The sequence below is a fragment of the Pseudorca crassidens genome, chromosome 1 (assembly GCF_039906515.1).
Source record: "Pseudorca crassidens isolate mPseCra1 chromosome 1, mPseCra1.hap1, whole genome shotgun sequence".
Lineage (NCBI taxonomy): Eukaryota > Metazoa > Chordata > Mammalia > Artiodactyla > Delphinidae > Pseudorca > Pseudorca crassidens.
The window spans coordinates 132709383-132736846 of record NC_090296.1 but is presented as its reverse complement, the minus strand read 5'-3'; the positions used below and the strand labels follow the sequence as shown (position 1 = coordinate 132736846).

Here is a 27464-nt window from a genome sequence, read left to right as displayed (position 1 = left end):
CCTGTTAAATGCCGCCTCTCGCCAGCTCCCGCCCCAGTCTGCGGGCCTCCGGAGTAGCGGTGCGGCGGGAGCGGCACAGCAGAGGGGACAAGACCAGGGTAGGAGGGAACTGGCCGGCTGGGAGAGACCCGTACACCATCAAGATGCTGTCCTGGCGGCTGCAAACGGGCTCCGAGAAGGCCGAGCTGCAGGAGCTCAACGCCCGACTGTACGACTACGTGGGCCGGGTACGGGAGCTGGAGCGCGAAAACCTGCTCCTGGAGGAGGAGCTGCGTGGCCGGCATGGGTACGAGGGCCTGTGGGCCGAGGCGCAAGCCCGCTTCGCCAAGGAGGCGCGCAGCCTGCGGCAGCAGCTAGACGAACTGAGCTGGGCCACAGCGCTGGCCGAGGGCGAGCGCGACACGCTGCGGCGCGAGCTGCGGGACCTGCAGCTGCTGGGCGGGGAGGCATGCGCAGCCCGTGGCCGCCTGAACGCCGAGCTGGACGCGCAGCGGCGGGAGCTGCAGGAGGAGTTGGGCGCGCGCGCCGCCCTCGAGGCGTTGCTGGGCCGGCTTCAGGCCGAGCGCCGCGGCCTAGACGAGGCCCACGAACGCGACGTGCGGGAGCTGCGCGCGCGCGCCGCCGGCCTGACCCTGCGCTACCGCGCCCGCGCCCCCGCGCCCCCGCCGCGCATGCGGGAGGTCCACAACGGCTACGCGCTGCTTGTGGCCGAGTCGTGGCGGGAGACCGTGCAGCTGTACGAGGACGAGGTGCGCGAGCTGGAGGAGGCTCTGCGGCGCGGCCAGGATAGCCGGCGCGAGGCCGAGGAGGAGACGCGGCTGTGCGCGCAGGAGGCGGAGGCTCTGCGGCGTGAGGTGCTCGAGTTGGAGCAGCTGCGGGCGCTGCTGGAGGATGAGCTGCTGCGGGTGCGCGAGGCGTACGAGCTGCAGGCAGAGGAGCGGCAGGTCAGTGCGCTGGGAAGCCCCCAGCCCAGGCCCGCGCGCCCTGCGGGTGGGGGCCGCGGGGGAGCGGTGGGGCTCCCCGGACCACGGCTCGTTCATGCCAGGCGCGACGTCGCCCACGTGCGGGGCCGGCCCAGAGAGTGCCGGTGGGGACCCAGGCACCGAAGGGACCGCCCTGCTCTGCAGTGGGGCCTCAGGGTCCCGGCATCTCGCCACCCCTGGCCCTTCGACTCAGTGGGCGCGTGCCAAGTGGCAGGTCCCGCTGGATAGACCCGTCCGTGCCCTCCTATTTGGTTGTCAATTTCTTTGGCCCTTGGCATGACTGGGTGCATCCTGACAAATGACCCCGTCAAGCTCTAGGTTCTCTTTCAGTTTCCTGTGCTTTGAAGACCGAGTTCACTTAAAAGTCAGCCAAGAAGCCCCAGAAGTGACTTCCAGAGGTGACAGCTTCTTCCTTCTCAGACAAGTCTCAGTGTTGGGAGGTTTCTAGGCAATGGCCAAGTGTTTATCGTGAGCCGTTCAGAATGGCAGCCCCGCTGGCACTAGGGCTCGCTCCCCTGGGGAAAACTTAACTTGTTTTACAAATCGGTTTTTATTTTGCCAGGTTGATTTCCCAGTTGGAAGCAGCTGGTGGTGGCTCCCTGGGCCACTGCCTCATTTGTTCTTAGGAGGGGCAGTAATCTTAATGCAGAAAAGAGCATTAAGATCAGAGGTGTTTTTCTCACAGTACAAGCTGATGTCCGATCTCTGGGTTGTGTAAAAGCTGTGGTAACGCAGGTCCCTATGGCAGGATGTTATTACAAGTACAGGTAATATAAACAGTTCCTATTTCAGAGAAGCAGAGCTCAGACTTCTGACACTGACACGGTGACACCTGTGGCTGGATTTATTGTCTGTACACCTAGCCCGGTCCCAGGGTTAGCCCTGGTCCTGCCCAGTCTGGACCAGAATTGGAAGTATTCCCAAATCCTCAAACTGTCATCTTAGGATGACAGTTTAAGACAACATCCACACAAATTCAGAAATATTTTAAAGGGAACAGTTTGTAGCTTCAAGTTAAAAATTTGTGTTGGAGTGATGATTTTGTGCCTTTTTATAAAATTACAAGTAAAGGAAACATGGCAGTCGTGGCATAGAGGCTTGTGGTGACCTCACAGGCATCCACAAATAATCAGCAGTTAGTTATCTGTTGACTACCCCTGGTCCTTAGCACTGTACTGGGGCTTCACTCTTCAAAGAACTAGAGTCTGGATGGGAAATCATATAAAGCAATACAGTACAAAGTTGTTTGGAATTTAATCTTTTGGATCTTAGGTTTTGTTTGGTCTCTGCCTCATAATTTTCAAAAGCCTTCTGCTGGGGTTGTAGGTGGGACAAGGGCAGGGGCCGGTGAAGTATGTGCTGATTTCCGGAGCTTACTCTAGACTCCAGAGCGCTTCCCTTTGCAACGATGGTGGCCAGGGATGCCAGTTCCATGGGGCCTCATGCTCTGTGTTGAGTGAAAGTTAAAGAGTGTCTTTAATGTAAGCTTTCACAGAGCTTTTAACCAAAGAGAAGCGCCTGCCAAACTCACTGGCCACTGAACCCCTTTGTAGGGAACCCCTGCTACCACCTCAAGGGTCCCTGCTGTGCAAGCAGGTTTGGAAAAGGCTTCTTTGAGGCGTGTTTTGTGGGCTAAATCCCCACCATTCGTTTGCAGTCATAGCTCACTTGGCTCATTTTGGACCTGGAAGCTCTGGTTTCAGTGTTCTTTTTTAGCAGCAGAACCCTTTCCCCCCCAGTTAACTCTTAAGTGCACTGCCAGATATGAAACAGATAAAAGCAGAGTTCCTCTGATTCCAGGACAGGTGGGGACCTGAAGTGCCATTCAAAATCACCTTATTTGACACAGGGACTCCAGGGCCTTTCCCTGGGGTCACACCTGCCCCAGAACTAGGATCCCACCCTCCTGTCCAGTGATATCTCTCCTATTGGAATTTGCTTCTTTCCCCTAAAAGTAAAGAGTAAGGAAAATGTCTATAAGGACTTGGATATTTTTCAGTTCCAATTTGTAGCTGTTTCATTATACTGAATGTTTCCTTATCCATAGCCTGAATCTTTCACCAGTTATCTTAAAGCAACCATATTTCAAGTTGCATTCCAAAAGACTCACTACCAAGCGTTAGTATTTTTTTTTAAGAAGTGTAAAAATGCTAGCTATTTTCTTAAAGAATAAATATTGATGATTTAACCCCAAGCCTCTGATGTTTTCAAATTCTATAGAAGCTTAGCCTGGGGAGACTGAAAATATCATAAAACCTGATTTAACTAATTTACTGTAATAAAAGTTTCATTACTAAGAGTTAGCCTTTATCAAGAGCTTTTTGTGTGGCAGGTACCAGAGGTACCAAGCCCATCACATGTGTATTCACTCTCAGTCCTCACATCAGTCTTAGGAGGTGGGTACTAATATTTACCCCATCTTACAGATGATGAAACTGAGGTCCATAGGTCACCTAGTTAGTAAGTAGCTAAGCCTGGGTTTGATTCATGCTGCATTGCCTGAGCAACTAACCACTGGGCAACATCCCCTCTCTTCTATCTGTTCTATTAAAGATGAACTTCAAACCAGTATTCAGTTTGCTTTCATAGAACAATGATCAGTGTTCTTCCTAAGGGATAGCACAGAGGTGCCTGTTAATCTACAGTCCTAAAATGCTTTCAGACCCAGCTGGCTGTTGTCAGAATACTTTTAGTGTTAAGTCTTTCATTTACTTTTTTTTTTTTGCGGTATGCGGGCCTCTCACTGTTGTGGCCTCTCCTGCCGCGGAGCACAGGCTCCGGACACGCAGACTCAGCGGCCACGGCTCCGGGCCCAGCTGCTCTGCGGCATAAGGGATCTTCCTGGACCGGGGCACGAACCCATGTCCCCTGCATCGGCAGGCGGACTCTCAACCACTGCGCCACCAGGGAAGCCCTCATTTACTTTTTAACGTGTGCCATATGGTTTTAATGGGAACCCCTCTCCCTCATCTGGAGGCAGGAGCACCCACATAGTGCCCAGGCTCTGGGCTGGCATTGCAGCTTGAGGGGGAAAGATGCTCACTGGGACTCTCTTTCTGAGAAAACTGGGCCTTCCCAGATGGCCTACATGCCTTAGACCTCTCTGGGAGGCCCCTCACCTCAGATTTGCCAGAGAAGAGTTTGCTGAACTGACATCCAAGTTCCCAGCATTTTATATGTAGTTCAGATCACTTGAAGCCTAATTAATATACCCTGTCTCCCAGTCTGCAGAAATGGGCTTCAGATAAAACTGTAAGACGTTTGTGATTTACACCAGCCTTAGCCCATAAACGTTGAGATTTTGGCTTGTGAAAGTGCACTCTTAGCCTCGAGGCTGCCTGTGGCCAGCTTCCACGCTCCCAAGACATGACTGAATGAGAACTTTCTTTCGACTGGAATGGAGCTGGTTTAGCTGCCCTACCTGGGTCTGAATTGTGGCTCTGCCACTGTTTGTGTCTCCGTTTCCCCACCTGTGAACTAGGGGTAATGAAAATGGCCCACAGGGTGCATCCCCATTCAGTTCATTCATTGAGTACTTGGTGTGCCAAGTTTGCCTCTTAAGTGCTGGGGGTACAGCAGGGAGCATAATGGAAACAAAACAGAAAGTCCTTGACTGCACAGGTCTGGAGGTGGAAACAGTTCAGTGTTCAGGAGCGGGCGTGGCTGGGGCGAGGGGGCGAAGATGGCCTCTACAGGACCTGGGCTTCGGCTCTGAGCACGTAGGAAGTCGCTGGAGGGCTCTGCGCAGAAGCGGGTGGTGACTCAAGTCTTCATGGGATCTCCCTGGCTGCTGTGATACACATAGACTGTGTGGGGCACCTGTTGGGAGTAGGGAGACCTCTTTAGGAGACACTTGCCACCGTCAAGGCAGTAGGTGCTGGAGGCTTGGGCCAGGGACAGCAGCGAAGGGCAGAGGCAGGAATCTACCCTGAAGTTGAAGCCCACGGGGTTTGTGGATGGATTGGATGTGGTGGGAGAGAGGGAGAAATCAAGTCCGCTCCAGGGCCTGGGCCCTGAGCAGCTGGAGGAAGGGGTTTGGTGCAGGAAGGCAGGCTTGGGTGGGAGAGCAGATTTCAGTTTGAAATGCCTCTGAGATACCCACCTGGTCTTGTAACATAAAATGATGGGTCTGGAGTTCACGGTGTTGTATGGGCCAGAGCTATAAACACTTAGTTAGCATCCAGTCAATGCTTGTTATTAACACATCTAGTTTTTGCATCTAAATGAGGTTATCACAGAATTTAAATTCCCTCGAGCTCTCTAATGTTCAGGATTCTCAGTGCATGACCGTGACACTTGCAAGCTCTTCCTGTTGTGTCTGCGTGACTTGCTCAGCAAGGAGCTGCTCAAGTTTGGTTAAGAGAAAGTGAATTCTTTGGACAATGAGGGCAGCAGGCTTTCCCTGGTGTAGCCTACATTTCATCATCAGTTGTGATGCTGCCCAAATGTTCTCTAAATAGCAACTAGAAAGGTGACCTTTATCCCCAGCTCTAACGTTTGGCAAAACTGCTCCCGCTTGGGTTAGAATTAGCTGCTGTGTCTCAGGCTCCAGTGCCTTGGCTTGGCCCACGGTTTGAAAACTTCTGGAGAAGTGGAGGCCTAGTCTGAAGCTTTATTCAACCAGCAGGATCGGTTACAATTTCTGTGAAGACTGTTGGGAGCCAATAATTCTTACATTCCTGCTTCCAGAAGTCAACGAATTTTCCTTTGACCGTTTAGGAAGAGTTGACTCACGTGGGAATGTGGTTGGAACTGCACTTATTTTAACTTAAACAGTTTGATTTTCCTCCTCTTATTTTGCGGGGTGCAGAAATGTTCTGCACCCCCAGGAGGGAGAGAATCTTCGTGTTACCTCCTTGGCATGGCTGGGAGATCTTGACCTGCTTAGGAGGCTTGTAGTTAGAGAACTGAATGGGTTTGATTTTTTTTTTTCTGAGCATTTTAACAGCAATCCAACTTTTTTGTGAAGAAGGCATGACTACACATTGTCAACTTTTAATATTTAGGTAGAATTTCCTGTAGTAGGAAGGAGTCATATGTTTACAGAACATTTTATACTGTAACCTTGTACCTGAGTTTATACTCCCTCTAAAATGGGGGAACATAGGCTTTTAACACTGAGACTTAACTATAGAATGTGTGAATGTTGTGACTAGATTCTGCCAACTGTCACTTAAATCAAGACTGGCCAATGGTCTGCTTTGATGAACCTCTTTATCTATTTACAATGCCAGTTTTGGAGGGTGTTTACACTTACCCACCCTGGGATACTAGCTAGCGGTTTTTAAATTTACTCCTTTGCTTTAAAAGCTAAGTGGCTTCAGTTTTTGTTTTTAGCATACTTTATATAGACAAAAATAACCTAACAACAATTATTAGCTTAGATATATAGAACTGCTATGAGAAGCAGAATTATTTACATGCTGATCATTCATACATCTTTTTAGATGGTAAATCCAGTGTGGGATCTTAGTTACAGTCATTCCTTAGTTTCATAAACATTACCTATTTACTTTGGGCCGCCAGCATATTGCCAGGTGCCTTTGGTGGAGGGATTACATGAGAAATGAAAATAGATTCCTTCTCCCGTTGTCTTATAATTTTTAAATTCCACAAAGATGAATGTCTAAAAATGTATCCTGTTAATTGTATTCAGAAATAATGCTACGTTCCATTGCAAACCAAAAATTAAAGTATATGGACTTATTCAAAGTTTAAATATTTGTTCAGTTAATTATTCCCCAGCATAACTATAAAATGTTTTATAAAACTGTAATGCAGAGTAGGGAAAAACTGTAAAATGGTACAAATGAAACCATTGTGTTTATTAAATATATTGTCGATTGAAAATAGTACATTTTGGGGACTTCCCTGGTGGCGCGGTGGTTGAGAATCTGCCTGCCAATGCAGGGGACATGGGTTCAATCCCTGGTCTGGTAAGATCCCACATTGCCACAGAGCAACTAGGCCCGTGTGCCACAACTACTGAGGCTGTGCTCTAGAGCCTGTGAGCCATAACTGATGAGCCCTTGTGCCACAACTACTAAAGCCTGCATGCCTAGAGCCCGTGTTCTGCAACAAGAGAAGCCACCGCAATGAGAAGCATGCCCACCACGACGAAAGAGTAGTCCCCGCTCACTGCAACTAGAGAAAGCCCGTGTGCAGCAACAAAGACCCAACGCAGTCAAAAATAAATAAATAAATAAATAAAAACATTTATTAAAAAAAAACAGTACATTTTGAGGAGGGTAATATTATATTGATCATTTCATTTTAAATCTAGTTCACCGGTTGCGTGCTGTGTGACTTGCATGTGAAGGGCATTTTTCTAGAGGCAGGGGCTGGGGGGGATGCATGAGGCAGTGATAGACTGTGCCTTGCAGTGTCTCCCAGCCAGGGCGGGGGACATGGACAGATGCAATTAACCAGGAGGGAGTGGAATTGCTATGGGGGCGATGTGAACACGTGCCCAGGGAGCACTTATTAAACTACACGAGAACAGTCATAAAAGTTTATATCCAGGTCTGACCTTTGACATTTATGCCCAGAATATATTCTTGTCACATTAACATAACTTTTCTTCCCAGATGATTTTAAAGTGGCTTTTCTAGGTGAAACAAAGAACTCTGTATCATGAGTATGGGGGAAATTCTGTTTCAGATCTGAGTAACTTCTGTTTTAAATATAGTAAAACCCCTGCTTTCTAGCCTTATTTATTTATTTTAAACTTCTCTTTATTTTTTTATTTTAAACAGATTTATTTATTATTTATTTATTTTTTAAATTTATTTTTGGCTGCGTTGGGTCTTAGTTGCGGCATGTGGGATCTTCGTTGAGGCACGCGGGATCTTTCGTTGGGGCATGCGGGCTTATCTCTAGTTGTGGTGTGCGTATTTTCTCTCTATAGTTGTGGCATGCAGACTCCAGGGCATGTGGGCTCTGTAGGTGTGGTATGCGGGTTCCAGAGTGCGTGGCCTCTGTGGTTTGTGGCATGAAAGCTCTCTAGTTGAGACTCACGAGCTCAGTAGTTGTGGTGCATGGGCTTATTAGTTGCCCCATGGCATGTGGGATCTTAGTTCCCTGACCAGGGATAGAACACGCATCCCCTGCATTGTAAGGTGGATTCTTTACCTCTGGACCACCAGAGAAGTCCCTAGTCTTGGCTTATTTTAAATAGCATCTTACTTCACTAGTGTCATGTATTGACTTCCCTAAGCTGACTGATGTCTGAGCTGTAGAGATGCTTTACAAGCATTCATTATTATTAGGGAGAATGAACAGAGAAGCCTGTGTCCTAGCCACATCTTCCTTATGTGCTGATTAAAAAAAAAAAGAAACCTTCCAGGTGGGAGAAATATAGTATTTAAAAATCATCCTTGGGACTTCCCTGGTGGTGCAGTGGTTAAGAATATGCCTGCCAATGCAGGGGACACGGGTTCGAGCCCTGGTCTGGGAAGATTCCACATGCCACGGAGCAACTAGGCCCGTGTGCCACAACTACTGAGCCTGAGCTCTAGAGCCTGCGAGCCACAACTACTGAGCCCACGTGCCACAACTACTGAACCCCACGCACCGAGAGCCCTTGCTCCGTGACAAGAGAAGCCACCACAATGAGAAGCTCACGCACGGCAACGAAGAGCAGCCCCCGCTCACCGCAACTAGAGAAAGCCTGCATGCAGCAACAAAGACCCAACACAGCCAAAAATTAAAAAAATTATTTAAAAAATAAATAAAAATCATCCTTGCGATGACTGCATTTTTAATAAACTTGGAGGTTTTTCATCTCTTTTTGTGTCCTGAGCTCTTGGTACCTTAAGTTCAACCCAGCAAAGCTCCAGTCCTCTGATCCCAAAACCTTCTGTTCTCCTTAGAGAGAGATCGCCTGCCTGGAGGATGAGAAGGCAGCCCTTACCTTGGCCATGGCTGACCGGCTACGGGACTATCAGGAGCTCGTGCAGGTGAAGACTGGCCTCAGTCTGGAGGTGGCAACCTATAGGTAAGGATGCTGCGCTGAGTCCACCAAGCTGGAGCTGGCAGTGTGAAAGTCCCTGCAGCCTCCGTGGAGTGGCTGTGGCTTTGTGTTACTGAGCACTTACTGCCTGCCAGACGCAGTGCTAAGTCCTTCGCAGCTGCTCACTGCCCATAGTCACCCTCTGGTGGTGGACACCACACATCCCTTTTGCAGGTGAGGGAAGGGGCCTGGAAGCAGGGGTCCAGGCTGCTGAGGGCCTGTGCCTTACCCACCGAGCATGGCAGCCCTTGGCGGAGCCCCTGGCTGAATTGAGGGATGGTCCTAGGGCCAAGCTGGTGGGGGCCTTGCTGGGTCACTGCTCTGGGAACTATGCAGCCTGAGTCCTGCAGAAGGGATGCTGGTCAGGGCATGGGGGCAGGGGAGAGGAGGCACTTGCCAGCCTGTCTTTCCCAAGATCCATCTCCACAATCTTCTTGGAAATCTCATGGGGTGAACAATTGCAAAATTAAATTGGTAGGGTATTGAAACAAATGCCGAGTGAGATAAGCTGAGCTTTACTAATAAGGAAAACTTCAAAACAATCGGGCTTTATTTGGGGGAAGGAAGCATTAGAATTTTTTTCACTTGCAAGTGGCAGAAGTCCTTCTCAGACTGGCTCAAGTCAAAAAAGGCATTTATTACTCATATAACTGAAAAAGTCCTTAGTTTTGGGTGTGGTAGGTTCATCCGGTGCCCGGATGGGGTTGTTGGCGGGCTGTCCCTACCTGCTCTGGGCCCCTCCTTCCTTGCTCTGCCCCCACAGTGACAGGAGGGGCCCCAAGCAGCTCCAGGCTTTTGTCCTTGCAACCTCCAATCCTGTGGTCAGAGGAGGGGGCTCTTTCCCACCATCCTAGTAGGACTCCTGGACCTGCTCTGGCTCTGCTGGGTCATGTGCCCATCCTTGGCTGGGGGAACAAAGTGCCTGAAAGGGGTTAGCTTCCCATGAGTCACATGGACTGAGATTCAGGCGGGAGGTACCCCAAACCAGGCATCGTTCTAGAGCAGATGCTGGGTCAGCCTAGAAAACCCGCATCTGTGCCCCTGTTAGGCGACACCTGGTGTCAGGTGAGGTCTTTTCTCTACAGAGGCAGTTGGATCTTCCTGTTTCCTTTTTTGTAAAAGTTCTCTGGGTCGGAGTCAGGAGACTTTGGTTTTATGCCTCATCTCTCTGGGATTTTGAGCCCTTTCCTTCCTCGCTTTGTCCTGCCCCCAGTTCTCTGTCATGAAAAGTCAGAGGGCACAGGTGGGCATCTTGCCTGAGAGGCCGGGGCCTTACCTCTCTGGTAGGTGTTCACAACCCTACCAGCTTAGCTTTCCTCAAGGCTTAGCTTTTTCTAGCTTTTCTCTTGGTTGCGAGCCTTTTTCACTCATGTCAGCAGGGACAGAGTTTACTCCTGTCTGTGGCCGGGCATTTCTTTAACCCATTTAGGGATTGACTTGGCCGTCGCCTAGGAGATTAGGAAGCATCAGTCCTTTTTGGGAAGTGAGTGATTGATTTCACTGTGTGCCTTCCTGAAGTCCAAGTTTGCGTGGGGAAAATGCGGAGCCCAGCCCAGGGGCCTGCATATGCCCGGTGCTGCCCAGCTCCAGACACCAGCCTCTGTGGTTAGAACTGCTGCCGCCCCCCTGCCCTCCAGTGCTTAGGATTGAGTCTGGGAGATGCCCGCAGGTCTAAAAGACAAAGAGGCGGTAGAATATGACCTGTTTCTTTGTATCAGCCAAAAGCCTAGCATTTTTTTATCACTGATAAGTGTCCTGAAGGTAAACCCTTGTCACGTCTTACGTGATTCTTTCAGTACTTTGTGCTGCTGCCCAAATTCTGAGGCCAGGTATGAAAATTCCTCTTCACAAGTGCCCATTTGATCTTTACAAACCTCGACCTTCCATCTCTGGGAAGTTGACCTTCTTCCCACACCCTGCCTCTCTGAGGGCGGCAGGGACAGTCAGCTCCGTGGGGACCACGTTCCAGGGTCCTGTGCAGTGTGACTGCTCACCAGCCCTGTCCAGAGGTGGCCAGTGCTGCAGCAGGCATTGCTTCGCCCGCCGTGGCTGAGGTTGTGTTTCCCCGAAGTTTCGGGCCACTCCTCTAGCACTGCTCAGACAGACATGTGAGATGTGTGAGCCACTGCTCACACACCGCACATGGAAGAGAAGGGCTGTGGCTCTGGAAAGCTGAAAGCACATCGCAGCACGGCTGGACTCTGGGGGCTGTGCTGAGGCCAGGTCTCAAGTATCATGAGTCCTTCCAAACCCAGATATTTAGTCCTTTCCGGTAACCTTAAAGAAGAAACGTTAAGGTAATAATAAAATGGTGCAACTCATAATTTATAGGGATAGACTTACAGTTTATACATAAATATATAATTTAACAAAATAATAAAATTAAAACAAAGCAAACCTCAGAGTCTAGGACTGGTGGATTTCACCAAACCTAAGTGGGCCAGTTGGTGGCCAGGGAGACCGTGGCGCCTGACCTGGCAGGTGAATGTGAGAATGAGCCCTTTGCTCCCACATTGCAGGTGATGATGGGCAGAAGCTGTGGGGCTGGACTGGCGCTGAGGATGCTGAGAGAAGGGGGAAGTGTGGGAGAAGACAGGCTGGCACAGTTGTGCTCGCTCTTGTCTGCCTGTCTCCAGTGGTGTCATGTGGGGCTGGAGATGCTTATCTGCCTGATATGTCATCTCGAGGTTTTTCCTGGCGTGTGAGTGCTTGTTATACGAGGGGCTGAGGGATGAAAGGGGAGATTCTCGGAAACAGGACAGGGCGTGGTTCTCAGCTGCATCTGCACGTGGGCATCACCGGGAGAAGCTGATGAGGCATCGGCTCCTGGACCCAGTTTAGATATTCCCATTAGATTGGCACAGGGTGGGCCCAGGCATGGTAGTGCTAAAGCTCCGAGGATGATTGTCAGATGCATCCAGGGAAGAGAAACACTGGTCCAGGGCCTTGCTCACAGGGGCCTGCAGACCCATAGTGTCGGCATCACTAGGCATCTCAAACTTGTGGGAAACCTTGGGCCCACCCCAGACCTGCTGATCAAAGTTGCCTTGTCACAAGATCCCAGGTGATTTGTGTGCACACTACTGTTTGCAGAGCAGCCCACAGGCATCCAGAAAGCTCTAAGCCTGTCTCACAGCACCTAGAGGACAAGACAGAGGATAGGCAGGCTGAGTGGGGTGCTGGTGCTGTGGGGGGCTGATGGAGTGTGCAGAGCAGGCTTCCTGGAAGAGGCAGTGCCAAGTCTTGCAGGAAGGGCAGCCAGGAAGAGACCATGTGGGAAGGGCTTTCCAGGCAGAGGGGGCAGCCCGAGGGAGGATCTGGGGACTGACCTGGCGTGGCATCTGTGGCAATGCCGAGGATTCGGGCGTCCCTGGGTAGCTTGGTTTTGGGGGCTGTCATTGAGGGCCATGTATGTTGGGTGGCTGAGAGACACACCCGTGAAGCCGTGGTTTGTGAGCTGGGTGGGGTCTGTGCTCTCAGGCTGCTCTGGAGATGCTCGGCATGCAGGGTGTGGTGCCTGCTCAGAGGGGCTCAGAAGCGTGCAGCCGTGTGCTGAGGATCGTGTGCTGTGGATAAGGCTGCGCGGACCGAGGCAGCCTCCTACACCATAGGAGACAAGGCTTGTCCCCCAAGACACACAAGTGCAGGTTTTCTGGAATCAGAAGGGAGTTGTGAGAATCAGAGAAGTTTTCTAGAGGGAGATGAGATTGATCTGGGTCTTGAAGGATGGCAGAGATTTGAACAGACATAGAAGAGGGGGGAGGTGGGAAGTGGGGGGTGGCATGGGAGGAGGGAGGGAGAAGTATGGTTAGGTGAAAAGTCAAACAAGATGTTAAAATAACAGTATCCAGGGAAATACTGTACATGGTTTGCTGCCAATGAACAGAGTTTGATAAAGATGGTTTAGGAGAAGGAATGGAGAGCTTCAGGCCGAGGTAATTAAGAGAGATTTTCAAGGGATGTGGGATTTGAGTTGGGCCTTGAAGGGGCAGGGAAAGTGGGGAATAGGAATTGGACTGGCAGAAAGGTGTCAGAAAGGAGCTCCAGGTGCCCAAGTCAGGATAAAAATAAGTGGAGGAAGGAGAATGCAAGATGAATCAGCAGAGGCCTGGAAGGAGGCAGATTGCAGGGGCCTCCATTGCCAGGCCACTGAGATGGGGCGGTCCCAGGGCCAAAGCCGAGGAGAGGGGAGCCAGCTGCTGCAGGTGGAGTGCAGGAGGGTCTGGGCCTGGAGTGGAATGGGTATGTGTGTCTGTGGGTGGGGGCAGAGGCCTCGGGAGGTGCATGTGGTGGTCGGAGATTCGGGACCTGACATAGGTAGGTACCCGAGGGAGCCTCTGCTCAGGGCTGGTGGGGGCAGTGATGGAGGGGCCGGGAGCAGGAGGTTTCTGGGTAGGAACGTGGGCAGATGTGCTGCTGGGCACACACTCTTGTAAACTAGATCACCCTACAGTGAGCCCTTTCCACAAAGCAGGTGGAGAGGGCTCAGTGGGCTTATTCAGACTTAGTGTATAATCTGAAGATGGTGAAACTGACAGTATTCAGAACCCACCATGTCCCAAACCCCTCCACTGCTGACATTAAGATCAGGCCCAAAAGCTATCGATTGAGAACTTGCAGAAACACAGTTAAAAAATAAATAGAGCACTCCTGCCCCCATCCCCCACCCCCAAAAAAAGAGAACAGAACACAATCATCAGGAGTAAGCTGTTAGAAAATATACTGGAAAAAAAAAGATAGTCAAAATTGAAACAAAAAAATGCAAAAATAACCCAGGAATAAACTGAGTCCAGAAACCACAAAACTGAGGGTAAGAAGGGGCCCATCCTGGATTTCTTATCTGGGGGACAGATGACGAAATCTCCATCAAAATTTAAAAAGAGGCTTTTTTTTTTATGTTTTGGGGGTGGAGAATATAACAACTCTGAGTTTTACCTGGAAAAATGGAAAGCAGGGCCAAAGGATTTCTCAGACAGAAAACACTAAAGGGAGTCTTGCCTGGCCAGATACGAAAATGTAGTGCAAAGGTTTCCTGCCTGGGGACTTTATGGCAAAGTCCTTTTAAAAGGTTAGTTTCTTTGTATGTCTGTGCTGGGGGAGGACGTGCAGAGCCCCCCTTCCCTCTTTCTGATGGCAGTGGGCAGACGTGGCGGGTTTTAACTGAGAATATTCAGTCTCTAGGTTTAGACTGCTAATGAAGCAGTACAGATAACGCTTAACATTGCTAATTTCATCATTTTAATGATGTTTCTGGTTGCTCCATTGTTTTTAAGATCACCTGTACCTTTTTATGTGTCTCTTCAAAGGAGAACATTTCTTGGGAAGTTCTCAAGTTATTGGAGAAATACATTTTTTAAAAATTAATTAATTTATTTTTGGCTGCATTGGGTCTTTGTTGCTGCGCGCAGGCTTTCTCTAGTTGCGGCAGGTGGGGGCTACTCTTCGTTGCAGTGCGCGGGCTTCTCATTGCAGTGGCTTCTCTTGTTTTGAAGCACGGGCTCTAGGCGTGTGGGCTTCAGTAGTTGTGGCTCGCAGGCTGTAGAGCGCAGGCTCAGTAGTTGTGGCGCACGGGCTTAGTTGCTCCGCGGCATGTGGGATCTTCCCGGACCAGGGCTGGAACCCGTGTCCCCTGCATTGGCAGGTGGATTCTTAACCACTGCACCAGCAGGGAAGTCCCCATTTTGTTTTTTTTAAAGTTGAATCCTATTTTTGGGAAAACCTATAGAAATATGTTAACACTGAGACTTACCTGGTTATTAGGTGAAAAATTTGAAGTTAATAAAATCTTGTAGTTTTAAGGATAGAAAATTAGGATCAACGGATACATTTGGTTGTTAGCCTTACCCACATCATTGCGTAAATGAATTAGCCCTCAGTTAACCATGACTTTAGGTAATCCAGAATCTCTTCCCTTCTTGAACTGCTTTGGTTAATGGAAAATCACCTTTCTTCTGAGGTCAATAGATGATGATGTAGGTGATGATGATGATGGCTGATATTTATCGAGCACATATTCTGTAACAGCCATTGTTGCAAGAACTTTCCAATCACTTTATTAATTACCACCGCAAACCTGTGAGTGCTCCCTGTTTCAGAAATGGGGAAACTGAGCCACAGAGGGTTTGAGCGGCTTGCCCAAGGTCATAGGACTAGGAAGTGGCAGGATTTGAATCCAGGCAACCTGATTCTGGAGGTTTCTCTGTTAACCACTCCCTGTGCTTCCTCTTTCTGCTTTATTAGTAATCTTATTCTTTATGTCAGTCTTCTTTTTTCTGTCTCTGGAATTGACAAATGGGCTTTCCTTATGTGATTTTATCCTGAGCACAGAGGAAATGACCAGAGGCTGCCTGGCACCACTGCCTCCTTGTTGTCTTTCATACGCCTGTGCTTAGGACAGACCCTTTCCAAACCAGATGGTGATGCTGGTCCTGTGGATGGACTTCTGCCCCTCTCTCCTTCCTTCCCACTCCAGTCCCCAGTCTAGAGTGACAGGCGGTCGGTCCCCTGTCCTCTCTGGAGCTGGGGCCCAGAGAAGCTCCTTCTCCCAGCCCCTCCCCCTTTTCCTCCAAGAGCCTGCGTTTTGCCAGGAAGCACCACGTGAAACATCTCTCCACCCAGGACCAGGCAGACTCCCCCACTGGCGTTGCTTCTGGAAACATCCTCCGACTCTGCCTCCTCCCTGGCGCTTGTCCCTGTTTCTGGTGGGCGTGCAGGGCGGCCGCCTTGTGCCCACTGTGTGGAGCCGCAGCAGATGTGCCCTGAGCTGCTGTCAGGATGATCTATCCCAGACGGGAGCCCCGCTGCTGGCTGGCCCGTGGGTGGTCTGTTAGGGCCTGGCACCCAGCCAGGGGCCGCATTAGAGCTCCCTTCCAACCTGTGGGCTTGTCTCGGCAGCCTTAATGAGGCCAGGGACCTGGTTTTCCAGCACATGTCTGCTTGTTTTCCTGCTTTTCGAGAGGCTGCCAACCCGTGGGCCTGTGTTAGATGTTCACTTATAGCCCGTGATTCAGGCGGTTGGCATTTCTCACTGGCACGGTGGGTCCCAGGCAGTTCTCTTCTACCGCTCCCCAAATCCCCAGAGACTGCTTGACCTGCTCCTTCAAGTTGTACGAGTCTGTTCCTTAAAAACCTTCCTTTGAGAGCTTTTGAGGGAATTGACCCTTTTTGGCCTTGCCCCAGGCGCTTTGTTTATGCCTCTGCCACCTAGTCTTGTGAGCTGTGCTGGTGGAGACGGGTTGTCGTGTGTCATTGCGGGGGTGGGGGTGGAGGGTTCGTAAAGGCATGGATTCAGGGACCAGTGTCCCAGCATGCCTGTGAGGCCCTTTGCTGGGCGCCCAGGTCGAGAAGGTGGCTCCTGCCTGTTGGATCAGCCGTTGGGAGGAGGAGTCACTGTGGACCTGAGTGCTTCCCTAGTGGGAGCTGCTGCTCTTCCCTGTAGGGACATTTCGATTGAAATCATCAAGAGATGTTGGATCTGCTTTCATTAATATGGTCTGGAGGGTCTGTCTGCAGGATTTGTTCTAAAATGTATGTGAAATGGCACCATCTCTGGCCCCGCAGGGAGGCCCAGGCAGCCTGCAGGGCGGCTGAGTGCCCAGGCCTGGGCTCCCTTTCTCTCGCTGAGGAGTGCAGGCCTGCACTCCAGTCTGCTCACCTGTAGGGCCAGGATGCCCATCGTCAGCCCAGTGTGGGGTTGCCAGGAGGACTTGGTAAGATAGAGGGGAGGGTTAGAGCCTGCTTGGTGCTCAGTCTTAGGGTTGGTGAAGGCCTGGGGCACAGGAGCATTAGTGCTGTGTCACCCCTCGGGGTCTGGTGCCCCCTCCTGACTCAGGGTCCTGAACTCGGTAAAAGTTTGGTGGTGGTTTGGATTTTCCCTGAAAGAGAAGCAAAACCATTCCCCTTTGAGGGGAGAGGGAAGAAATTTTTCCCCCAAGGGGATCTTCTTTATCCTGACCCCCCACCCCCACCCCGCCGCCACCTCCCCAGTCATCAGTTCTCTGCTGACCTGGATGCCCTGCAAGCACTTTCTGTCCTGCCTTGGGCAGCTAGCATGGGAGCCCTGTGGTACCTGAGCCTTCCTCCCAAGCAGGCAGAGAGAAGATCTGAAATAGGACTTGGCTTCTCAGTAGCCCGCCGTGGACCCTTAGCTGTAGGATGCTACCTTTCCTGCTACTGTCATCCTGGGGCACAGACCCTCACAGGCTGACTTTTACCTTGAACGTGTTCCTTTTATTCTATACAGACCTCGGGATTTTCTCGGCAGTGGAAGCTATTTGTGTTCCTGGAACCGAACATGCTTGGTCATGAGGGTGTGGGATTAATGCGCTGGTGTCCTGTTTCCTGGCTCTCGCCTGGCATGGAGGGCAGGGCTCTGGACGCGGCCCCTCGGCTTCCTGCGTCCACACATGCACACTGCAGTCGCAGCTTCTAGGAGAACCCTCCTGTGCACACCTGGACTGGAATCCCTCTCATCCTTGTCTTTGCTTTTTCCTCAGGGGGGCCTCCTTGCTCTCTTCCACCTGCCCACAGGCTTCTCGCATTTGTGGGAATCACTGCATTTGAATCAGTGGAAATAGAACTTGGCCCTGGTCTGCCTGATCCGAGAGTCCTCACCGGCTCCGGCGTCCCTTCCCTCTTTGGCTGCCTGGCTCTCAGTGGTCAGATCAGCATTTCCAAGTGGACCCCGCTTCTGCTTGCCCTTTGCCATATGCAGTATATTTCTTGGAACTGACGTTAGTGACCTCACACATTGCCCTAGCAACTGAACAACTGGTGTGCCCGCAGCAGCCCATGTCCTAGGGTCTCCAAGCGATGGACATCCCGCACTGACCCACTGCAGTGTGCTGGGGCTATGGGGCCTGACCTCTGCTCTCTCCTCAGGGCTCTGAGTCATAGACGTGAATAACAACTTAATGAAGACTCTAGAGTTTTACACTTTGGGAGCTAGACATGGCCAAAGAAACCACCTAGTCCAGTTCATTTTGCCATTTTATCAGAGGAGATAACTAGATGCCGCCTGGAATGAGACCCCTGGGGGCCATGGTGGTGGAGGGGGGTGGTCTGCAGCTCTTCCTTCTCCTCTTACGCCTGCCCTTTCCATCTCTCCTCTTTTTTCATCTCTAAGATGTCCCCATGGAACCCAGTATGAAAACTGCAGATGCAGTCTGGCTGCCTTATTTACAAACAAATGTCAGTCCTTATTCTGCCCTTAGTTAGCCCCTGACCTGTGACTCCAGAGAGACCCCAGTGGGGTAGTAGTAATTGTTTTGGGTCCCTGTAGCCCAGGGTGACCTGCCAGGCATGGGCCCTTCCTTGCTTCCCAGGGAAGCCAGACCCCCAACCTCCCTTCCTGGGCCCACATCCCTCTGTCTCTTCCTCCTCCATGCCCTGGGTTTGGAAGGGTTTTCTAGAAGGCCTTGGCTCTCCAGTCCTTCTGAAGCCCTGGCCCCCTCATTTTGTTCATTTAGCTGAGAGACGCTTTCTCCAGCCAGGTCTGCTGGGGTGGGCTTGCATCGCAGTAGTGCAGCATCTGCAGACACATGACACTGTGACAGTGTATCACTGACCAGATCGACAGCTAACAGAGGCACTTCTTGTCTTTTATTTCCTAATGAGTTTTTTAAAAATAATTTTTACAGAGCCTTACTGGAAGGAGAAAGTAATCCGGAGATACAGATCTTGATTGAGCGCATTGAAAATGTACCACAAGGTAAATATAAGGAAAGCTTATCATTTAACGTTAAGATGCTGTCTATCTGAGCAGGTTCATTCCATGGATAAAGAGTAAAGCATCATTTATCTGGAAGAGTTGGGGTTAGATAAGAGTTTTCAGATACCTGTCATTTGTCCCTCTCAAGTATCAAATAGATTTTATTTAATGGGCCATAGTTTCAATAATAATGCAAATGAAATTGTGTGGGAAAGGGCTTCATTAACTCATTTGTTCATCTAGCCAGTGTTTGAGGGTGCTTCCTACCCAGCGTGGTGAGGGAGGAGAGGGCTGATGGAAAGCTGGAAAGTGTGAAGGGTGAGAGGTGGACATGGATTTATTCATCACACCCTGTGGAGGGAACACCCTTTACAGACCAAAGACTTACAGCCTTAACCCAAACCTAGGGAGGTATTACTTTGTACAGCAGGCAATCAACACTGGAACTCGTGACCCCACCGGCGGGAGAGGTGGGAAGGATTACACTGTTTCCACCAGCCTAGGTTTGCGTGGGCAGCTCAGGGTGGTGTGAGCGGCAGTGTCACCTAGTGCCCTGAAGTCAGCCTCTGTTCGGGCCAAAAGCTGCAGCACAAAGCCTGTATTTCCTGTAGCTGAACTGACATTAGAGAGTTAATGTTCATCAGAAAGACCCGGAGAACCTGTAGGATAACTTTTTTTTTTAAAGTTTTCTCAGTCCTGTAAAACCTTAAAAAGCTTTCTGGCTAAGCAAGGGCGGATTACATTATGTGCAGTATGTTCTGTATACACCTTACTCTGTGTAGTTTCAGGCTCCATGAGTGTTGCCATGCTCAAAATCATGGTACATAGGGATTACACGTGTGTACTGGTTAGTGCTGTCAGGAGAATGTGATTATAACAGTCAATCTGGATAGGTGGTAGTTTTAAAAAAAAATAACACTCCCCATCTTTATTTTCAAAAACAACATTCCTATTAGACACTTCACAGATTGACAGGTCACTGCGTTCAGAATAATTTTGGTTCCAGTCATCTGTGACTGGAAGGGATTTGGTCTTAGTGTCCAGCAAGTTTGCTTTTGAATTTGAGAGTAAGGTTGGTTGGCTGCCATGGGGGAGACCCAGGGGGCGAGAAGCCAGCTCAGCAGATGGGTGTGGGTGGGCACAAAGGGGTGCCTGCAGGGTGGATGATGCTCCTGGCCCAGCCACATTCCTGCCACCAGCTGCCACCCCTAAGAGCAGGTACCCAGGGTGGCATGTCTGCGGATGGTCCAGAGCAAAGCAGGAAGCCCGCCTCCCAATCCCAGGACCGTGACATTAAGACAGATTGTAGTATTGGTGGTTGGTTGGCTTCCTGCTTTGGCACCTTTTCAAATGAAATGTTTGTATTAAAAAAAAAAAAAAGTATAAAAATAGAAGAAATCAGGAATTTTAAAAAAAAGTCAAATTCTTCAATATTTGTTGGCCCAACATGGAAATCAATGAAAAATAAGAGCATAGTAAAAGGTGGAGGGGTTATGCCATTCAGTGTTTAGTATTTATGTACTCTGTAGTAATTATGAAGCTCTTCTCTGCTAATCAGTAAAATAAAGTTATCTCAACAAAGTGAAATGAAGGATTCTAAATTGTGAAATTTCTGCCACATAAATAGCGCCCCTAACGTCTCTGGCACATGTGCCATGCTTTACGATCACACGTTTGATATATTTAAGATGCATGAATATTTTAAGATCAGTAATTGGAGAAAAGTGTTGTGTGGAAGCATTCGTAGGGCTATATTTTATTGTCATAGGTTTCTTTAAACTACCAGAAAAAAATAATTTGGGGGTTGAAAATATCTCATTTATAATGACCCTCCTGTGGTAATAGTGTATGTTATGATGGGATGGGATTTGATCTGTGGTGATGCTTTTCAGATGAAAAAAGGTAATGATGACTGTCATTTTAATGCACTGTTCAATTCCTACAGAATTCAGAAACAAGCCCTATCAATTTACCACCTCAGTATTACAGAGGGAAAACGAAAGAAATCTGTTTCCAAGGCAGAAAGCACATTCGGCGAGCTTCAGTCACAGCCTGGTGCCACGTTCTCAGACGGCTGTTAGAAGCGCTGCCAGAAGAGACTTCCTGGGCTCCAGATACTCTTCCTTTGTCACTGCCCGGCAGGAGAACTCTTATGAAAAAACTGCCAGCAGTCAAACCAACTTCAGACATTTCTCTCCAACCCCTGGTCTTTTAAGAAATACTGAAGCTCAAGTCAAAACATTCCCTGATAGACCAAGAACCGAAGGTATAAAGGGTCCCCCCACTAGTTTAGCCAAAGAGTCCGCCGTTGCCCAAGAGTCCTACCAAGAACGCCGGGACAATGTGGTGGCAGGTGCTCCCGAGAGCACTTGGTCGAATGAGAGGACCGTCATTTTGGGAAAGAAAATGGAAGCTAAAGCCACAAGGGAGCAGGAGAGAAACAGACCGGGAACCATCCAAACAAAGCGAGAAGAGAAAATGTTTGATTCTAAAGAGAAGGCTTCAGAGGAGAGAAACTTAAGGTGGGAAGAACTTACAAAGTTAGATAAAGAAGCAAGACAGAGAGAAAGCCAGCAAATGAAGGAAAAGGCAAAAGAGGAGTCACTGAAGGAGAAAAGCGTGAGGGAGAGAGAGATACCGATCAGTCTAGAAGTATCCCAGGACAGCACAGCAGAGGCGGCCCCCCAAGGTCTCCAGACACCCCTAAAGAAGGATGCTGGTGATGGAACACGTAGAGGGGTGGAAACGAGAGAGGCGGGGCTCGGGCTGGGCACCAGTGACACTGCAGGCTCTCTGAAAGGTAATTCCACGACCGAAACCATAGCTGAGAACATCGTTTCCAGTATCCTGAAGCAGTTTACCCACTCTCCCGAGACAGAAGCATCTGCTGATTCTTTTCCAGACACAAAAGTCACTTACGTGGACAGGAAAGAGCTTCCCGGTGACAGGAAAACAAAGACTGAGATAGTCGTGGAGTCAAAACTGACTGAAGAGGTCGACATTTCAGATGAAGCTGGCCTGGACTACCTGTTAAGCAAGGATGCTAAGGAGGTGAAGCTGAAAGGAAAATCAGCTGAGCATTTGATCGGAGATATAATCAGTCTTGGTCTGAAGGGGAGAGAGGGGAGAGCAAAGGTCGTCAACGTGGAGATCATCGAAGAGCCCGTGAGCTATGTCAGTGGTGAGAAGGCGGATGAGTTTTCTACACCATTCGAAGTGGAGGAGGTCGATGACGTGTCTCCGGGCTCCAAGGGGCTTGTTGTTGAGGAGGAAGTTTACGGAGAAACAGATATCACGTGCTCAGGGAATGAAGGTCAAAAGACCAGGCAGCCCCAAGAGAACATAACTCACTTTGAAGAAGTGACGGAGGCAGGTGACTTGGAGGGAGAGCAGAGTTATTTGGTGTCGACTCCGGACGAATACCCTGGTGGCCATGAGAGAGATGAAGGCCCTGTGTATGGGCAGATCCACATCGAAGAGGAATCCACCATCAGGTACTCCTGGCAAGATGAAATTGTGCCAGGGTCTCGGAGAAGAATGGAGAGGGATGATGCATTGGGAGAGAAGGTTGTGAAGCCACTGGATGTTCCAGAAGCATCTCTGGAGGGGGACATGGGTTCTACTCACTGGAAAGGACAAGCGAGAAGTGGTGAATTTCATGCTGAACCCATAGTCATTGAAAAGGAAATTAAAATACCACATGAATTCCACACATCCATTAAGGGAGGCTTCAAGGAGCCCAGGCACCAGCTGGTGGAAGTGATTGAGCAACTGGAGGAGAGCCTTCCGGAGCGCATGAAGGAAGAGCTGTCCACCTTCACCAGAGAGGGTCAGGGCGGGGCCAGGGGTGGTTCCGTTGATGTAAAGAAAGTCCAGACCGCGGGTGGCGGGGCTGTGACCTTAGTGGCCGAAGTCAACCTCTCGCAGACGGTGGATGCCGATCAGTTAGACCTGGAGGAGCTGAGCAGGGATGAAGCGGGGGAGATCGAGAAGGCCGTGGAGTCGGTGGTACGAGACGGCCTGGCTAGGCGGCACAGCCCGGCCCCTGGCAGCCCAGATGGGGAGGCCAGAATGGAGGCGCCGGCTGCTAGCCGCGGCTTCAAGCGCTGGGCCACCCAGGAGCTGTACAGCCCCTCTGGTGAGGAGGCCGACGCCGGCCGGGCCTCTTCCCGCACGGAGCTGGTCACTTCCCAGGGCCCCGTGTTGGCCACCGTGGAAGTCACCAGCCCAAGGGGCTTTGCCCAGTCACACGTGCTGGAGGACGTCAGTCAGTCTGTGAGGCACGTTCAAATAGTGCCCCCTGGAACTTGGAGGGCTGAGCAAGTCTCACCTGAAGGATCCGCCGCCCAGGTGGTGGAGGTAAGTGGGGAAGGTGACCTGAGTTGGGCGGCAAGCTCGGCGGAAGCCAGCTTGTCCGCAAGGCATCTTACGTCGGGTCCCGATCAAAGTCAATTGTCCAAAGAAGTCTTCTTCCCAGGGCCTGACTCTCCCTGTCCGGGGGCAGGGGACTCAGAAGAGCCTGGCCTGGCAGAGGTTTCCACAGATCCTGACAGATCGGGGAGGCACAGCCCATTTGGCTCCCAACAATTTCATTCTAAGAGGGAAATTACTTTTCAGGCTCCCGCTTCTGAGGCAGGGAAGGTTGGTGATTATTTTTCAGAAGAGTCAGTGGGTACCCAGACTTCTGTGAAGCACCTTCAGTTAGGCCTCAGGGAGGGGTGCAGTGAGCAGATCCAGCTCACAGCCCCCCTTTCAGACAGAATGGAGTTGGGTGTCAGAGAAGCTTCTGTGCACACGGAAGTGTGGTCAGGCAATGGCACATCCATCAGGCACATCAAGACCGTGCCTCAGAGGCATCAAGGCACCGAGCAGATAGTTCCCCCACCCTTGAAATTTAGTGACTCAGAAAGCAAAGCCCACAGAGAGGACTTGGCAGATGTGACCCAGGCCACCCATAGTTACGCTGTGGGTAGGAAAATCCTGATGACTGAAAAGAGCACCTTCCAAAGGGCCGTTTCTGAATTGCCTCAGGAGGCTAGTTCAGTAGACACCTCAGGGGCGGAAGCGACATCAGATGTGAGCAGATCCTTTAGGCATATCCAGCTGGGTCCTGCAGAAACCAACACCTCTGCCCACGTTGTCTTCCACGGACCCATTTCCAAAACATTTGCACTTGCTGGTTCGGTGGACTCCCCTGAGGTAGGCGAGGTCGAAGACAGTGGCAGAACACTAAGGCATGTTGCCCTGGGGCCCAAAGAAACTTCGTTTACCTTTCAGATGGACGTGAGTAACGTAGAGACGACCCCCCGCTGGACCCGAGAGGCCACAGTCCTCTTCCCCGCAGGGACAGAAGCAGAAGCTTATAGTGTGTCTGACCGTGATGCTTGGAGAGATGCCAGCAGTAGGAATGACCTGGCAGCTGGCGTGAGCTTTCAGGGCTCTGCGGGGGACAAACACCAGGCCCCCGGGGAAAAGGGCAAGGAGCAGGCCGAGTTTGATAAGATGGTGCAGCTGCAGAGGATGGTAGACCAAAGGTCGGTGATTTCGGATGAAAAGAAGGTTGCCCTCCTCTATCTGGACAATCAGGAGGAGGAGAATGAGGGACACTGGTTTTGATAAACATATTTTGTTTTAAATGCCATCTTATTGGGTAACATACCGACACACAAAGGCCTTTACTTCCTTTAGGGGAGGGAGGCTCACTCTTTATTAAAACCTCCCCCCTTTTTTACTTTCTTTAAAGAGTGCTCCAGGCAATGTCAATTTACTTGATAATCTGTAAAGATTTCAAACTAATTCATGTCTTAAAAGGCTTTGGAATTTTATTGAGTTGGAACTTTGACAAAAATATTTTTTATCTTTTTAGTCTTAAAAGTTCCTTGTTCTGGAGTTTTCTTTCTACTCTACCATTCTTGCACCAGGTCACAGAAATGCCTCACATCTGTTTGAAACTATATCTAGGTAAGATGCCTAAATGGTAATGAGATTAAAGTAATATATTTAAGAGTAAATCTTATTTGCATGTGCTAACATTAAATAGTAAACTAACATTTTAAGGGAAAAATGAATACATTTTTCTCTTTCCAAAGTCTTTTCAAAAAGAAATCATAGGAAATAAGCAGATTTTAAAAAAAGCTAAATGATTTCATCTTAGGAAAAAGTTATTTGTCATAGAGTTAAATTCATTTAAAAACTTGAATGAATTGCTTTCTATGTGCAGAAATTTAAATAATATAGTATTTTATTTATGGAGAGGACAGCTCCAGCCTCCTGCAGTATATCAGATCAACACACTAGCTATGTTTGCATAAGTTCCTGGAACACGCTGCACTGCGTCCAGGCAGGGACAGGGGCTGGGGGGATGATTATTGGGAATGGCTTACAGTACCAATTTTTTGCAATACTAGGTGGTTTAGTGCACAGTCTAAATATTCTTTTTTGTTATAACCTAAGTTCTGGAGTAGCCAGCTCTTACCAAGGTATACTTGAGCTTTTCTGCACTTTAGCCTCTAAACATTTAATTTTACTGGTGGGAGGTAGACCCTGAAGACAGTAAAAAGAACGTTGATGCGCAGACTGTAGCTGGACTTGTGGGATGGTCATGCACAGTAAAGTTGAAAGCCCAGGTGGGCTGTGCCTCCCAAAGAAGCCCTTTCCAACCCACTGATGATGGGCTGGAGGCCTTTCTGAGCGCAAAGAGTTAGAGATGGAAAAACGGCAATCAACCTCATGGAGGTTTTTGCACTTTTGACAGAAATCATGACAGTGGCGGTGTTTTGTCCAGGGGAAACAAATAATACATTAAACAGAATAAGGTGTTTTGGGGAGGGAACTGGGTGCCTCTCCCGCCGCCCAGCCCTGAAGCACCCAGGAAGGGCCCTGGAGGAAGGCAGAGGCCCTACTCTTCTGGGCCACAGAAGTGTGGCCCTGTAGATATACACCACTGGGTTTAAGATACTAGAATGGGTGTGTTCTGTTGGATTTATTTTATTTTACATACAGGTATTGTTTTTAAAGCTTCCTTCTTTAAAGGTGTAGCCTCACATAAAGATAGTATCTCTAGGAGCACAGTATTGTAATCCAAACTAGTTTCTTTCACTTAATGTTGTCGAAACTGTACTGCCCCTAACTTTGTCATCCTCAGGTAGGACATGATGATGGGGGCCGGTAATGGAATTTGAGGGTCTTCCCTCTAGGTTTTACTGATGGCCCTCAGACCTCCACAACGCATATCTCCTCAGCTGCCAGGAATGGCTACAACAAGTAGTTTAGGGAGAGTGCGTTTTCCTAATCAAGAAGTGGAGGATCAATGCAGCACAGCTTTCAGGGTGATCTATTTTTAAAACACCGTGAAGCGGGTATAGAAAGAAAGCTGATTTGAATTGCAAGTGTAAACCTTTGTTATCTGCCAAATGCACTAGTGATTGTCAGAAACTGGTATGGTGGTGACGGCTTTGCCAATGAAGACTTCTTGTTTCTAATAAAAAGATGAGTTGATTTTATGTTAGTTGTAATTGGTAATGATTTGTATAAGTTATTTATTGGTGAGAATTCGGTCAAGGTGACAGCCTACTGTTTGATGGCAAGACAGACTGATGATGGCGGGAGTCTGTTATGTGTGTCTAAGTAGGCTTAGTTTAATGTCACTCTCCTAGCTTGTGACCTTGGAAATGAGGGCTAATGTGAATAGGTTTATTAAAGTCATGATTGACCTCCATTGGAAAATAAATGTCTTAGATCTTAATTTTTATTTCCATGTTGGAATGCATATCTTTAAGAAGTATCCTGACAAGAGTATTTACCAATATGGAGTCATGAGCTGTTGTTGGTTACTAAGTCTCTGGAACACCCAGGAGCAGGGTGTGCCCTTGACCCTGTGACAGGTCATGCCACAGCTCCATGTCCTTTAAAACCAGTCACTCTGGAGACAATAGTAGTCAACTGTGTGGTGGGACAGGGTAAGGACACAACCAGTCTTTTCACATTTATTTTTGTGTAGACAAAACGGTATTAATGGAATGTTTTTCACCTTCCCACTGGCTGTTTTGATATTGTTTGTTTAAAATGTATATTTAGAATGGAATCATCTGAAAAGCTGATCTTGCTAACCACCTATGAAGGGATATGTCATAAGAATGTATAAAAATAAAAATCTAAGAAAAAATCCCACATTGTTCCTAAAGAGAATGAATGTTTTCCAGTAGGTTTTTTTGTGGTTTTTATTTAAATTCTAATTAAAGCATATATGTGTTTATGTGCATGTTTTTTTATGGTGGCACAGAATCACTGGGGAGAATGTATGTGAAAAGTCCCAGTTCTTTAATTCCTCACCTGAATTAGAACTCGATATTGTTAGCACAGAACTAGAAAGCATGGCAGACAGAGCATAAACCACTGGCTTGTATTTAAATAGACTGGACAGTTTGTGGTAAGAATGACATCCTGGAAGGCTAGTGACAGTAGTGTGACCAACCATCCCGTTTGGCCTTGAATGGAGGGGTCTCCTGGAACATGGGACTTTCAGTGCTAAAATGAGAACAGTCCTGAGCACACCATGATGGTTCATTACTAACCTTAAGTGCAAACCGGAATGGCTAATCATGCCCATCTCTTAGGAGCTTGAAAAAAGTGCGCTAGTTTGAGACAAAGGAGTAGATACTCTTACCTGTTTGTAGCGTTGTACAAAAACAAAATAAACCAAAACATGAATAGCTAGACTCTTCCTTTCATTTTGAAGTTAAAACATTTAATAGATGGGAGA

At 49.1% G+C, this 27464-nt stretch overlaps 1 protein-coding gene across 2 annotated transcripts; it reads left to right on the top strand.

Moving 5' to 3' along the window:
- On the top strand, positions 1-27414 carry SYNM (synemin). 2 transcript variants are annotated; one of them, XM_067755952.1, is made up of 5 exons: positions 3-944; positions 8855-8979; positions 18633-18703; positions 20649-23062; positions 23981-27414. In XM_067755952.1, the coding sequence occupies exons 1-5, from the start codon at positions 9-11 to the stop codon at positions 24317-24319; spliced, it is 3885 nt and encodes a 1294-aa protein (XP_067612053.1). In that variant the 5' UTR covers positions 3-8; the 3' UTR covers positions 24320-27414. The 2 variants fall into 2 exon arrangements, with proteins under 2 accessions (XP_067612043.1, XP_067612053.1); XM_067755942.1 differs by having other exon boundaries at positions 1-944; positions 20649-27414.
- The last annotated feature ends 50 nt before the right edge of the window (positions 27415-27464 follow it).